At 27.0% G+C, this 16,865-nt stretch overlaps 1 protein-coding gene across 1 annotated transcript; it reads right to left on the reverse strand.

Annotated features, from left to right (window-relative positions):
* Positions 1 to 1,136: 1,136 nt before the first annotated feature.
* On the reverse strand, positions 1,137 to 16,597 carry LOC145849576 (selenide, water dikinase 1-like). Its single transcript, XM_082954536.1, has 11 exons — positions 16,501 to 16,597; positions 13,555 to 13,792; positions 11,529 to 11,632; positions 11,000 to 11,149; positions 9,750 to 9,862; positions 9,316 to 9,521; positions 7,111 to 7,323; positions 6,850 to 6,954; positions 6,573 to 6,685; positions 3,048 to 3,125; positions 1,137 to 1,620 (listed from the first exon to the last, which is right to left on the reverse strand). Exons 1-11 carry the CDS (start codon positions 16,504 to 16,506, stop codon positions 1,579 to 1,581), a joined length of 1,368 nt encoding a protein of 455 aa, XP_082810662.1. The 5' UTR covers positions 16,507 to 16,597; the 3' UTR covers positions 1,137 to 1,578.
* Between the last annotated feature and the right edge of the window lie 268 nt (positions 16,598 to 16,865).

Raw genomic sequence — 16,865 nt, forward strand, 5'->3', positions numbered from 1 at the left:
AGTAAAAATTAAAGATAGTTAAGAGCTTTACACTGAAGCAGTCCGATAAATTAAAGTAAATTTCCGAACTTAAATTTGATTATAATTTTCAAAAACTTAAATTTTGGAAACCCTGACTCACAGAAATGACATTTTTAACTGCTTATTTTTTTTAACTTAGCTTCTGAGGGGAGCAGTAGTAACTTGTATGCTTCATTTAAATAACAATTTTTTAAACGAAAATTTAGAATGAATGGTTTGAAAGTAGTTCGCCTTTTTAATTTAAGAAACTGGACAGCTTTGAATAATTTGAACATGCAATGAAATTGGCCAAAACTGTATTGTATTAATTATTTTCTATGGAATTATTAAACCAACTTAATTTTATCTTCAAACAACACAAATTTTTTTCATAAGTGCAATCGAAGGTGATCTAGGTAGAACTAATAAAATTGTACAAAAATAAACACTTAATTGACGAAAACTCTAAACTACAGTCGTGGATTAAAAAACAGAATATATAAACGTACACAGTTATTTAATAAATGTTAAACTATCGAAACATCTAAAACTAGACCTTATATACATTAATTATTTTGATTATAAAGCTCGCTGAACTAATGAAGCTTCGGTTATGTTAATTTAAGTACTTACTTAATTTAAGTAAGCCCGAAGTGCATTACTTTTTAGATCAAAATAACTGATCAGGGTTGCGACATATCAAACTAAAAAAAAATTGCTGACTTTTCTAAATCGAAACCGATTCAATAATACATAACCAAATACTTGAAAAATTTAAATTTATTCCATAAATTCAACTAGATTCTGAAAAAAAAATCATTTAGAAAATAACAATAGCAAAAATTAGTTTTTAGTGATGATTAACTTTCTTATTAAGTGCATGTTTATATTAAAATTCCTGACTTTCTTTCGAAACCCCCCCTCCCAAATTTTTCCTGAATTATGTCTTTTTTCTTCCTCTTTCTGTTTTTTTTTGACTTTATGGCAACCCTGATTTATAGGTTTTCATGACCTATAAGGTTTACATTGGAAAAGTAATTATTACGAGTTAGTTTCTAAAAGTTAACTGTACTTAAGTACTTATTCGTATAAATTTGTATATATATAAAAATTGCAAAATATCACTTTTACCAGAATACAAAACAGCACGTGATTTATTCGAATTTCAAAAGGTATAAAAAACAAAGCTTCACAACATTTCCGCAAATTATTTTCTTAAAATTCACCTAAAAATAACAACACCGGAAAAACGAAAAGACGAAACGCACCAAAATAAGTTTTCGGCCGCAGTCCGCATGCAAGGTGCACTTTGTGGTCCGGGGCGTCATTGGGTTGGTGATCCGTTTCGCCATTTTCTCGACGCGAAAAACCCGATCTCGGCTCCGTTCAGAGCTGCTCACACTCCGAACCGTGCCAGAAATCAGAGCTAACGCGCATTTCCGGTAAATAACATAAGTTGAAGTATTTTGCTAATTAAAAAAAAAATTAAACGATCTACGAAAAGTCTTTTGGGTGAAAGATGAAACAAACGAGTAGCATTTCGTCAGCAGTAGCAGCTTGTATTTGTAATTATCTAGCTTAGAACGGGTTCGATTGTTCCATGTTCTCTTCCGCTGCGTTCTGAAAAGAATTGTCAGTCTGGTTTGGAGAAAAAAGATAATATTTTGTTTTTAATAAAATACTTTTAAAATTTAACTACAGTTACGTGATTTAAACCAATAAAACAAAGCATTGTAGAAACTTATGTTTAAAACATGCTGACATTAATGTATGTGATAGTTTAGATGGATTATAAAAATAAAAACTGATTTTAATCAAGTATTAGCCACAAGCTAACTTCTTTTTAGTTTCACTAAATATTAACGAACTTTCTATGTTAAACAATAATATATCTTTGTTGAAAATTCAAATCAGTTCGTTGGTAACGTTACTTGAGGATTTAAGAGTTTTCTAAAACATTAAAAAAAGCTATTTATTTTCAGTTAAATTGAACAAAAAACTATATCTAACTTTTCTTTTAAATTATAATGGCAACTAAATTTTTTATTTCAATTTGTATTTTTATTTTAACTTATAAGAAAATAAATCTTACTGATAACATTTGAGTAACTCAATAATAATAAAGTTTTAAACATAAAAGCTGATAAAATTACTCAATTAAATTACTCATAAGTAAAGATTTTTTTAATTTTCACTTTAACAATGTACTCCTAAACACTTGAAAGGGTAGTTTATCTCCTTAGATTAACTTTCACATGAAACTAAAATCGTTTAATTTTATCTTTAAGACGTGTTATTACAGGTTTCAACCAAGCATAAAAATTCGTTCAGCTAAAACTACAACTTTCAAAGTTAACAATAGATGTTTATACAACTAGCTTACTGCTAATTTCAAAAACCTTCAGTTTGTACCTTGTAAAAACCGAAACTTAAACTATACTTTTATTGTGAGATTTTAGTGATGAAAAATTCAAATAAATTAAAAAACTCTAAATTTAAAATATGAAAGAAAGTAACTCATGTACAGGAAACAAATTAAATACTAATAGACTTCAAGCAATGAGTTAGTTTTAGTCTTTTTTTACAAAGTGAGCATCAATTTTTCTTTACTGTGCATAAAAAATTGTGTATTGAAAAACATTAAAATAAAGGTATAAATTATATAATAAATTTGTTAACTTTTGTTCTTTATAAATTATGCTATAATTTGTTCCATTAAAGCCAACTGAAACACAATACCTTTTATTTTTGAAACTTTTCATAGTCTAGTTTGACCAATATTTAATTTCAGCAAACTGCCGTGGACATCATTTAAAATTTATAAACCAGCTGATTTATAAAACTATTAACGATTAGTATTTATTTTTAAATTTGTCTAAGAAATATGAGCTTTAAAGCATTAAAAAGCAAATGAAAGTAATTCAATTACTTCAATATACTATCAAAGTATCATTTACAAAGCTGGTTTAAAAAATTAAAAATATATAATCCTGCTTGTTTTTTCAATGCATTATTATGTGTTTAATAAAATAATGATAAAAACTTACTGTAGCGAAATCATGGTGGGGAGATAGCTCACCTTCTAGTGTTAATTTTGCTTGCTTTGATGGCGGTTGAGTTCTTAACTGTTGAGCATTAAATAACTTAAAGTATAACCAAAAATTATACGACTTAAATTATAAAGTCAAAAAGCAGTTCTATTTTGTGCTCTAACCTGTGAGCAATAAAAACGAAACAAAAGTTTGTTAAAATGGACAGTAATAAATAATTCTGTAATTACTCTTTTTCAGTTGAGTTGTGTAGTTTATGACATTTACATTTAATAAGATTAAATAAACTTAAAAAATATATATTTATTTAAATATAAGTAGTTTCCCAAATAAATCATACACCAAATTTTTAAAGTTAAGTCTGGTTGACATCATTGGTTAAGAATGATAACGGTTAATGGTATACCTATAACGTATACTAAACCGTTGAGGTGTCTTATTTAAACACCACCAAAATGTATTTATAAATACTGGTTATGCTTATGGGGTTAAGTATACTTAGGTCTTAAAAATGTGGTCTCCAAACTTTAAACTAATTCTTGCTTACGAGTAGCTTACAGTACTAAACTTACAAATATAGGTCTTACTTATTCTTAAGTTATAAATTATAGCGCACTTAAAAATTAATTTAAAGTACTTTTTATCAATATACCAATTATAACAAGTCTGAAAGAAACTGTTTAAATCACTACACAAGTAAAATTTATGATAAGTATTATCAATGGTAGGGTTCTACAAATACTAACAGTTTAGTTTAGAGGAATTAACGTTCGCTATTTGATATTCTTGATGCATGATTCTAGATGCTCGCTTTTTGATGGTCGAAACTAGAAGTTGAATTTAACTTAATGGTGCTTTGATCATGCTAACGTAGTTTGATGATCGTAACTTAACACACGGCAGAATGAATATTTAACTACCGAGTATTTGAAAACAAACGCTGATATGCACGCACGGGAAAGAAATTAACTCCTTCGAACAAACAATGTTGTTTTCGAAGTGTTGGGAACATTGTTTTGAGTAAGCTTAGTGACTTTTTATTTTTACATGCGTAGTTATAAAATAAATTCTTTCTCAAAACTATAAAATTATGTACGCCTTTGGCACAATGGTTCTAATATAATATGTAAAAAAATAAATAGTTGAGTTATCAGCTGCTATAGTCTTGTTATTTATTTAAACCATAAAAAACTGATATAAAGTTTTAAAGGGTTTAAATTATTGGTTGAAACCCATACTTTTTAAACAACATGCATAATAAACTTATTGAATCTGGTGCAATTTATAATTAATATTTACGTGTACAATATTAATAACTTTCATACTATACGAATAATATTCGCGAGTTTAAATGATAAAAATTGAAATAAAAATTTATAATTTAAAGTGTTATGTAATACTTTTTTATTATTTGTTCGAATACATTTTTTTAAATGCACAAAACTTTATTTTGTCGATCTTTCATTACTTTGTACAAAAGCAGTTTGACTGAGAATTCAAATTTTATAAAGTTTCTCATGTAACTTTCACTCACCAATACTACCAGGAAGTTAAACGAAGAACTTTGGTTATAGTTCAAGTGAAGCATAAAAATAGTTTAAACAAACCGGTTGCTATAACAACTTTTGCATGACTTTGAAAAGTATTTAAGTTTAATTAAAGAATCAAAAATTATAAATCCAGCTGTACAGACTTTTTGCTCTTCACATAGATCAGTTGTTAAATAAATTAGGAAAATAACAAGTCAAGAAACTATAAAAAATACATCTTAAGTCATAGATATTTCTTCAATTATAGTTTTTTATCACTACAAGGATAATTTACGGCAATGTTGTTTCAATAAAATATTCTAAAAATTATTTGTTTGCCTAAGAGATCTTAATACATTAAGGCAGTGCTTCTGAAATGGGGTTCCGCGAAGCCTTTCGAAATTTAAAAAAGAAATTTGAAAGAAAAAAAACATATAAATTATAAAACTTCAAAAAAACTAGAACACATAAAATGGAATTTCTCTCAGCGTCGATTAAAACTGTTAATTTTATAAAGAAAAGTGACAAAAAGGCCAGATGTTTCAATAACTTATGTGAAAGTCTAGATGCTGACCATCTGCGACTTCTTTATCACAACGAAGTTCGCTGGCTGTCGAAGGGGCGGACACTGGTTCGTCTCGTTGAATTAAAGAAGCAGGTGTTCACCCAGTAAGCAATGGTTAGCAAAGGTAATTTTGCGATGTTTCACCGGTTTGATGAGACCCATGAAAAATGCATAGAATTCAACTTCTCTGACGAAATATACAACCATCTTGATCTTTTGTCTATAAAGTTTCAACATTATTTTCCTAAAGATGTTCACATCGGAAATTTATGGATTTTGAATCCTTTTATGTGTGATATTGCTTCAGAAGAAGTGAATCTTCCTACAGATACAGAAAACGAATTGCTGCAACTATCTTAAGATAGCAATTTAAAATTGAGTTTCAAAGGGAAGGAGTTTTTAGATTTTTGGATATGTGAAATTTCAGAGTACCCCGTATTAGCAAAGCATGTATTAAATTTTATTAACCATTCACCACCACTTATCTTTGCGAGTTCGTCTTTTCGCATGTAACAAATATTAAAACGAAGCAAAAGAACTGAATGCTGACTCCAACCTTATCTGCCTGTCTCCGTCTATCCAAAATCCTGCCACACATTGACATGCTTGTTGCTAAGAGACAAGTTCAAGCTTCGCACTAAATGTTTTTTATTTATTTTTTGTTAGCCATCTTACCCGTTTATTGCAGTAATCTGTGAATTCGATTAGATTCATGTTCATTTCGTTATTGTTTGTAGCTCTCTTTTGTTTTTACTATGCAAGGAAAGATTTTTATGACGTTGCGATTAATCATGTTTGTTTTCGTTAATTTATTATAGAATCATAAAATACCTATTGCCTCTGGCGCACTTTGAGTTTGACTCGACTTAATACTATTACAATTGGTATGATTTCTAACAATGATATAGTTTTGCTGAAAAATTAGTTTTTCACTGAAATTCTTTTGTTTTTTGCAGGAAATATTATATTAAACATTTTATGTAAAATTAAAATAGGGGTTCCGCGGAAAAGTTGAACTTTGGAAAAGGGTTCCGCCACTAGAAAAAGGTTCAGAAGCACTGCATTAAGGTTTCTCATATTCATTTTTATAATTTCCCACTATGCAAAAACTAAAAAACAATCGCCCCTCCTCCCACTTTTCGTCCAATTATTGCCTCCCAATATCGCCAATTTTAAAACCTTGTGTTTATAGTCTTAACTTCATATACAAAATAAAGCTTTAACAAAACATCTTTCTCGTTGCATTATTTTCAGTTAATTTTTATCTGTATAAACGTTTCACAGTTTTAAAAAGATAATTGCAATTCAGACAAATATTCACTAACATTCAAGGAATAATTAGCTGTTTAAAATATTAAAAAGTTAATTTTACCTTTAAAACAAAAACAAATATTTATAGCATAATAATAGCAAATCAATTGAACTTACAGATGTAGATCCAGTAACAACGCTGATAGGAGTGACAGTGTGGAACAATCCGTCCGAATTCGTTTCAACGTCGATTATTCTCGGCTTTTCAATTATACGCGCATTTTTCTGCCCTAAAAAACATTTAAAAATTTTGTAAGATTGAGGTTGTTTTTTGTAAATTTTTACGAAAAAGTTACAGAAAAACATTTGTTTTTCTTATTCAAATGTTATTCTCAAATGTTAGCTTGTACAACTTTTGAATGTTTTACAAAAGCTTACAAGTAGAATCATTCACCTTTTTCAACACTACCAATGATCCAAGCATTGTGTCCTTCAGTCTTCTTTATTTCTGAACAAAACTTGGCTGCTTCGCTCCTCGGTAAACACAAAAGAAGTCCTCCTGTTAAATTTAACGTATGTCTAGATATTAAACTTTTTCTTTAAAAGTTTTGTGATTTACAACACAAAGCGTTTCAATACTTTCCCTTAAAAATTTAACACGAAGCAAAACAAGCTCGGCTTAAAATCCGAAAAAAAGTTTGAAACCACAACCGACCCGAAGTCTCAGCCGAGGTTCCGTTGACGAGGCCGAACATGGAGCCGAGCGCCTTCTCCACGGCAACCATCTTGTTGAGGACGGGCAGGTTGTGGATGACGAAGGACACCTCGTTGTGCTGCACCTTGCACAGGTTGTCCGCGTGGCCCAGCAGCCCGAAGCCAGTGACGTCCGTGGCCGCGTGGCAGTTGTACTGGTGCATCAGGTGCGCAGCTGTAATGTATAAGTAACTTTTAAAAGCATAACTGTGCTGAGTGGCGAAATAATCAAAATATAACTTATAATTTTGAGTAGAAACTGATCCGTGCTGTTTTGTACAAATAAACTTATTGTTTTTGTCTATGGAGTACTTATTAATAAGTGCAAGCTAATTTGTTAAATGTTCTGTTGCAATACAAATATTTCTTTCACTTTAAAAACTAGTGAGCTTAAATTAAGTTGGTGATTTTTATCAGCCATGATTTTCAATAGAGAAATATAAGTTGGCTAAAAATGCTGCTTGCTGAAATAAAATATCAAGTTAATATTAATGCAATGCTTTTAGATTAATAAAATGAAAGTGTTATGATGTAGTAAATTCCACAAAATGCAATCACATGCACAACCATATCCAACACCCTAATACGGTATTGTTAGCTTAATTAGATATCAACAACGGTGTATCTTCAATATGGATTCAATGTAAAAATTAGTTTTACAAGAAACTCAAAAAGAATATTTCATCCAAATTAGTTTTACAAAGTTAAACTTCATTAAAAGTATAATTATGATGGAATCAACTTAAAATTTCAAATGAAACGTTTAATTTTCTTACATTGCAACGTTTTTTGAAATATAAGTTCAGTTTTGTGTAGGCGTGATTTGAAAGATCATTTTAAGAGTTTCGAATTAAGTATTAAAAAAAGTTTAGTTTTTTTAATTATCTATAAGGGTTTTTTAAAACTGTTTATAGTGATGTTAATTTATATTTACTACATAATAAATATTTATGAGATAATTTTATTCTTAAAAGTAAGAATTTTTTTTCAATACAAAAAAAAGAGTAACTAAACTAACTTTTATAAAAATCAATTTAGCATCAACTTATTCTTAAAAAGTAATTATTTTTATCAGATATTTATCAGATTACTAGAAATAAAAACATTAATTTTAAAAGTTTACAATATTACCTACTTCGGCTGTTTTTAGTTATAAAACAACTCAAAACGTATAATTTTAAGCTTTTTATTTAATTTGTGCAGCTAAAAAAAACTTGATAGTTATTTTCTTTTTAGCCACCTTAAGCTTTACATTAAACTGCGACTACTGGCTCTACTACGTTTCTTTTGAACAGTTTAAGTTTTATGCATATAAACTATTTTGTTTGTAGTCAATCTGTAGTAAAAAAATTTTTAATCCTCACTGGCAAAAAGTATTTCATGGTTTGTTTCGATGACTTGTATGCAATATAGTTTTTTTTAACTTCAAAAAGCTACAGAACTTATAGTTCATTTTTTTCTAACGTTAACTATTATTACAAAAACGAGTCTAATGGATAAACAATATAAAATCATTAACTTAAAAAAGTACAAATAAATACTTATTTTGTTTAAATTAACTCGAAATAATGTTTAAAGTATTTTAACAAAATTATTTAATTAAAAGTATAAACAAAACGGGTAGGCGTCAATTTCGCACAAAGACTTTTGCACGGGTGGAAATTTATATAAACTTATTTAATTTTTTTATTAACTAAAATTTTACTATCACTGTTACCCCTAACTCTTACTTTGGGTCAGCAATTTTTTTCTTCTTTTTTGTTTTTTAGTTAGTTTATTTTATTTTTTATTTATTAATTTTTATTTCTACTTTTACCCTTAACCCTTACCCTCGGTCGGTATCTTTTTTTTTTTTAGTTAATTTATTTTTTATTGTTGTTTTTTTTTTCTAAAATGTTTTTTATTTTTACTATCACTTATACCCCTAACCCTTACACGCAGTCGGTGACTTATTATTTCTTCTTTTTTTTTTTTTCTTTATTTCCTTATATTTTTTTCTTGTTTTTTTCTATATAATTTATTTATTTTTTTACACTCGTGCAAAAATGACCCTTCGTGCAAAAGTGATCCCTTGTGCAAAAGTGTCTTCGTGCATATTTGACCCGTTCCCTATTTAAATATTCCCTAAAACACTATCAATGTAAAAAGGTTGTTAAAAACTCCTAACCAGTTCTGTTCAATCTGGACATGGAAATCATGGCGTCTTGGTAGGCCTTGACAGCTTCTTTCTCCGTGACCACGCCGTCTAACCTGGACCACTTCTCGGCATTCGGTCCGCTGGCTTCGTTCATCCATTGGTAGAGGTTGCATGCAACTTGCGTGCCAAGCGGCTTCGTCAGCACCAACACGTCACCAACTTCCGCTCCGTTTGGCCTTTATGATGTCATAAAACTTAACAGATTGACAATTCACAATAAATTTAAAATATTAACTTTGTAAGTGTTTGAAAAACATCTACAACAAAACTCATTAAACGCAAAAACAAATTAAACTTAATTTTAGTATTTTTTATTTGTTGACAGGATAATTTCAAACTAAAGTACGCTTTAAAAAATATTTGGATGTAAACTCTCAAAAGTATTTTTATTTAGCGAAGCTAACATGATGAATTCGTTTTGTTGGCACACTGAGGTGGCGACCCCGCCGATCAAGCACCACGGATTCAACACTGTTTGCCCGCCCTGAACAGCCACATCCGCTTCTGCTGCGCATTGCTGCAGAATAAAAGTTCACAACAATTATTTCAAAGTGTATTTAAATAATTTTTACTCAAAGCGTCTACGAGTTATTTACTTGTAATAGTTGGTACATTAACAAATATTCCAGTTAAAACTTTTTTTAAGTTAACGTAAAACGTCGTAGCAATACTAAATTTAATTTAAAAATAAATCAAAAAATATTAAAAAGATAGTAAAAAATGGTTTTATTTTGAATGAAGTATCTTATTTGTTTAAGAAATTGTCTTGCAAGTAAAATATTGTTTATAAAAATTAAAACGGTACAATTTAAAATTCAAAGTGAAGAAAAACAGTTGTTTTTATTACTTAAAGCTAAGAAACTATGAAGATAAGATTAGTAAAAGTATAAAATAAAAACTAAAAATATATTATTACTTTCTTGTTAAGTATTCAGCTATTTTTAAAGTTTTATTTTATATTTAAACCAAGATTTGTAAATGATTAAAAAAAATAAAACTTTTAAAAATTCTCAAAAAAACTAACTAGAACAGATGAAAAAAAAAAGTTTTGATAAATAAAAATTGACACTTATTTTAGAAACATTTTTAGTACTTTCTAATTTATAAAAAAAAAATTATTATTTGTAATATTTATTCATTTTTTAGTGCAAATGCTTATTAATCAAAGATAAACTACTTTGTTATACATTTTTAATTTCTAAACTTAGTTGAGAAATGTTGTCGAAAGAATTAGTACTGTACAACCAAAAGTATATGTACAATTCTTTTATAAATTTTAATGTTTAAAAAAAAATTTCAACAAACTAGTTTTATTCTAAAAATATATTGCAAATTATATACACTTGAAAAACTTAAGAGTAAGGAAATTCAGATGAAGCTACAAAAAAATATATAAAGTTAAACTTATAAAATTTTATTCTTTTCAAATATAAACAACAATTGTCAAGTGTACTTACCGGACTATGTGTATTGTACTTAGTTTAAATCTACCAAACAAACCTACCATTAAGTAAACAAATGGTGAAAAAAACAAACATCTGCATTTTGCAAAAATTGCACAAAAATATTTTGGTAATATTTAGTTAATATTTTAAACTTTTATATATTATTAATGAAAAATTCGTTTAAAACTTAAACAAGATACTCTACCAACCTTAAAGCCTTGTATCATTTGAGGGATTACAGTGTCTCTCTGTTTTGTTGTGAATTTTGAACTGATTCCAAGCAGCATGAGCATATTATCACACTCATAAACTCCCATGGCGTACAAATCACTAAGAACATTTGCGCAAGCTATCTTACCCTGTTTGCAAATTTTAAGACTTCACATTTTATTTATTGATAATACTTATTAGAAAGTCGATTGAGAATTAAATTAATTTTTTTAAACTTTAAAACACAAGTATTCTTTTTTTTAGTAATGTTTGGTTATTTTTAAACATATTTCTGATACTTTATTTTCTATTACGATATTTATTATTTACTCAAGATTTTAAAGTACAAGTTTATTTACTAATAAATCAAATTAATTAAATATGATTTTATGAAACATAACCAAAATTTACAAGGAAAAATTATAATTACGACCCTAAAAACTTGTGTAGTATAATTAAAATGGTGTATGTATAAAACTTGTCAAGTAAAACATACAAAAACAAAACTATCTAAAAAAATCAAATAACCATAATAAACGGATCATCAACAAGTGGATAGAAAAAGTCGGTAGTTTGTACAAGGGATAGGCCTTCAAAACGAAGAGGTATTACACATGAATCTAAGCCAATACCTGTAAAAATACGTTATAATTTATTAACAGTTTTATAAAATCAATAAATAAATAAAGTTTAATTAGTATTATTGTTTTAAGGCGATTTTTAATTATCAAGTGAATATAGTATACATAAACTTTTTCTATTTGAGTATTTATAGTTAAACAAAATGTTTAGTAAGAAATTTTTAATACAAACTCTTTTAAGAAAAATAAAATGAACACTTAATAAAAACAAAAAGCCATTAGAAGAATTTTTACCAACAATTAAATTGTACTAATACAAATATTTAAAACATCAAATATTGGTATGTAATTCAATATAATTTAAGGCTATAAGGAAATCCAACTATATTTTTGAAAAATTGACATTGGCTCTTATTTAGAAGCTCAGATACTATAAGGTACTTTACTAGAACAAAAAAATTAATTAAATTTTGAGATGAAACAAGTTTAGTAAAAAAATGCATTAAAAACCGAAGTATTAAGAAAATTCATGGCTAATTTTCTCAAAATTTCAGATATTTACTAAAACCATATATTTTCCTTTATTTAAAAAGCAATTTACTGAAAATCATATGAAAATTTTCTTTAAATATTACAAACAGTTTGTAGTAAGCAGATTAAAAAAAATTATTAAAATTTAGTTTGAAATCAAATTATTATAATTTGTTTAAAATTACCAAAGAATGACAAATGCTCAAAACTAAAGAAGCTAATATATTTTTAGTAAATAGTTTAATTTTGCATTTTAGTTTGCGTCTCCTATTAAGAACCTATTGAACTCTCTAACTTAGATCTCTTAATCTCAAAAGTTACTTTGAATTTCAAAAAACAGTAAAATGCAAACAGTAGCCTAGTTTTAGATGTAAAAAGTAAGACTAACTTTAAAAAACTTATTAAACCTCACTCTCCCCAAATGGTCTTACAACAGTAAAAACTACCTATTTCAATTTTAACATCAACTACTGAAGAAAAAGAAAAATTGGTTAAAACATTTCATAAAATGTAATTATTTCCCAAAATTGTCATAGAAAAATAAAACAGCTAGATTTTTTACTTTTTAGACTAATTCTACTTGACGAACAAAAATACAAATGTGAAGTAACATTTTTTTACAAAATTTAAAAATTAACATTTTATGAAAATAAATAAATTTTTTATCAAAAACTTAACAATTCCTTACAAAAGAGTTTTAAATACAATGCAAGGAAAATTTCCTGAACGTTTGAGGTATTTGTCTCAAAAATCAAGGAAGAGATAGATTTTTATTTTAGTTTCTATTTACTCACAACTTTAGTTATCTCCTCCTAAAAGGTATCTATTGTACTATGCAATTTTAACTGGCTATATCTCGAAAAATTAGTTTGAATTTTTTAAATCTATAAAAAGCAAATTCTAACTAAAACAAAACTCTACAAAATTAGATTAATTTGTAAAAGGGTGATTTATCCCTTTCCCATATGGCCTTAAACTATATACTGTTAAAAAAATTATATTAGTGATTAAATGTGCACAAAAAAATAAGACCCTGAGAACCGATTCTTTTGTTTTATATAGTCTGACACATTATTTTTATAAAATCATAGCTTAAAAGCAGAACTAAAAATATATGCTATAATACTTTACTTTATAAAATGTTAACTTTACAAAATTGCAAACACTTCTTTGAGGATATCAAAAATAAATAATATGTTAAACAATAATATCTAAAACAACATACATTTTTTAAAGTTTTGTATAAAAATAACTTAAATATTAGATTTAATTTAGATCAATTCAGACTATTCTTCAGTTATTATATAACACAAATAATATATGAAAAATTTGAAAATCAGCAAAAAAATAAATAAAATGGTTTAAACATACATAACATGTTATTAAAGTTAGTTTTATCTATGCAAAAATAATAATTCTTTAAAGTAAATAAAAAAGCTCACCTATTCTGGGGCCATGGTAATGGTTGATCAGGCTGGGATCTTCAACCTGAAGTCCCTCAAGGAGTTTGAGCAGAACATCCTGAGGGACTTTGCAGCCTCAACCTTTCAAACCAGTGAAGTTGGTCAACTTGAATGTTGGTTCAAGCCCGTACACTTCAGGCTTCCACAGCTCTCTGCCTACAGACTCCTGCTGCTGACCAATTTCATAGTTATCTATTTGTTGATCTGAATCAGCCATCTGTTAAATGTTGCGTTTAAGCTAAAATATTCTGTTTAAAGTTAACTAATATAATTTTAATATAACTTTTTAACATGCTTATGAAGGTATTTATGCTTTCATATTTGACCACTTCAGTGTGCAAAAAACATTTTTTTTTTAATATCTAAAGTTGAAAATTAAACTCAAGTGTTAATATTTTACAAAAAAAAAAATTTGATTTTATGCCTTTACATTTTTTGCTACATAATTTATCTATATTACTTTTTGTTGGTAAATTTTTTAATTTTATTTAATTTAGTAAACTTACTAATAAAAATAATATTTTTAAATGAAATGCATTTACTTAATAATTGAAACTACACAGCAGTTTCCCTTTACTTATATACTTTACGCAAATACTTAAGAGTTAGAGAACCACTGACTAAAGCTAATGCTTGTCTTAATATTTCACTAACTTTTTATAGGATTATATTAAGACCAGAGGGGAGGGGGGTAAGCCATTTTATTAACAAGTTGATCTTATTTTTCTAGAGTTTTTACTAAGCTTTAAGTTGCTTTTTACCGTTTTTAAAAAAAACTATTGGTTTTTCAGATATGACTGGTCAAAGTTGGGCTGCATAATAGGTTTCCTATGGGAAGGAAAAACTAAAACAGCTGAAAAAGACCATTTTATTTAAAATCTTTTTCCTCCTACATTTTTTAAGCAATCGTCTTCTAATTTTCACAGTCTAATCTTTATACAATAACAGAAAAGGTTAATTTAGACTTTAAAAAATTTAAAGTAAAAATACCTTTTTTTTAAAGACTTTTTATTAGTCATAAAAGTTTTACTTTTTAAAATAATTAAAACTTTGTAAGTAACATTTACTGAAAATTTGAAGAAGACTACATTAAAAATGAAGGAGGAAATAGATATTTAGTGATTTTTTAAACTTGCAAGAAATCTGACCCCAAAAAATTTGTGGTTCATACGTTTGTATCAGCAACTTTTTACAAAAAAAAAGATATCTTGAAAGTTTAATGATATTTTTGAATTCTATAAAAACTTGATTGTAGTTTGTACTTAAGCTTTCATATAAATAGCAAAACTATTTTTTGTAAAATAAGTGGTGGACCCCCCTATGGCCTTAATTGTTAATTAGAATATGACTTTCTCCATTAGTCACTTCAAGTTTATTAAATAGAATAAAGTCTATATGAAATATTCCTTTTTGTTTTTTGTTATAAAATCTTTATTTTTAATTTTTTTTTATTTTGTTCAGACAGAATTTTTAAATATTGCAAGAAATATTTCTTGAAATTTTGAGGTAGTTATCTGAAAAACCGTAGGAGAAGATAGATTTTTAATGAAATAGTCTATTTTTGTCGCTTTAGTTTGCGCCTCTCATAAGGAACCTATTGTTGCCTCCAACTTTGACTGGGTATATCTCAAAAATTATATTGATTTTTTTTTAATCTGTAAAGAGCATATTGTAGCTCAGTAAAAACTATACAAAATAAGATCAAATTGTGAAAAGAGAGTTTTACCCCTATGCCTTTAAGGTCACTAACTTAGATAGCTTATATCTCAGATAGCTTAGATAGCTTATAGCAAAAGTTACTTTGAATTTTTTTTAAGTGGTAAAAATGTATGATAGCTCAGAAAAAACTCTATAAAATAAAATCAACTTGTAAAAATCAAGGTGAATTCTCCTATGCTCTATAATTTATATTTTTGTATAGTTATATATATTATATTAAGATTAATTTTAATTAGCCAATCTGGTAAGTAATAATAACTTATATGTTACTGTAGATTCTTGAATAGAAAGAAATAAAAAATGATAATGCTTATAACAACTAGACAATAGATTAGTGTGGAGAAAGACATTTATGTTATCAAGCTACACACCAGCTACTTATAAACTTATATTTAAGCTATTTTAATTTTTATAGCAATTATAACTGTTTTTTTTAATCAACCAAGTTATTAACTTGAGTTTAAAAATAGGGAGCATTTTTTAAAGCTCAATTAATGCCAGTATTGAATATGAAATTCAAAGAATACTATATATATAGTTTACTGAACAACAAAAAACGCTCAAAAAGTTTGGTCAAGGCACTTGTTTGCAGGAAAAAACCTTAAGTTATCAAGTCATACACCAGAATAGTTTAAGTCATGTCCAGGACTACATATATTTTTATGAAACATTTCTTATTACATAGCACTTTGTGTGATTGACTTTTATCTAATAAAGTTTTATTACATGACTTTTACAGTATTTATACACAGGGTTGCCACTTATTTTTTCAAACTTTTTTCCAGGTTTTCCAAATTTCTTCCAGGTTTTTAAAAGTACACATTTTTGGGTCTATTTTTAATTTTTAAATAATTTCTATTACAGAAACTGTGTTAAAAAGAATAAAAGTATTGAAAAGATACAGTTAAGTTACTTTAAATGTGTTTTTTAATAAAAAAATTTTTGATGATTACAAAAAATTTTAATTATATGATAGATTTTTTGTGTCAAATCAAAATTTTACAACTGAAAATGTTAAAGTTATTAAAAATTCCAGGTTTTTTGATCAAATTTTCAGGTTTTTTTCAAATTTTCTTAAATTCCAGGTTATTTTAGCCTAAATTGTCAAATTCCAGGTAAAGTGGCAACCCTGTATACAATAAGTATTGGATGTTTAAATATATTAATTGAAGAGGCAGACAAACTAGTAACTGTCTCAAACCTAACCTTCATTCAAATTAATTGATTTTAAAATTTGTAGCTTTTCTTCAGAAATTGCACAAGGAGTATAAATGGATTTCTACATATAATTCGTTTATGAGTTACGAACTGATAAGGTCAGTTATAATAGAAAACAAGTTTGTTTCAAAATTTCAACATAAAGCCCATTTAAATAAACTTCAAATTTATTAACTTCTTATATAAAAGAAGATAATGTAAAAAATTTAAAGATTTTTTGTTTTTAATCATTTTGATTTTTCTACTCATTGTAAACTTATAGTGTCATAATTCGATTTAACTTTGTCTAATTTTTGAATTGAAAAAAAGAATATAGTTGTTATATGAGAGTAGGATATAGCTTCAAAACCAGT

Source organism: Thalia democratica, chromosome 2 (assembly GCF_965202585.1).
Source record: "Thalia democratica chromosome 2, ktThaDemo2.hap1.1, whole genome shotgun sequence".
Classification (NCBI taxonomy): Eukaryota; Metazoa; Chordata; class Thaliacea; order Salpida; family Salpidae; genus Thalia; species Thalia democratica.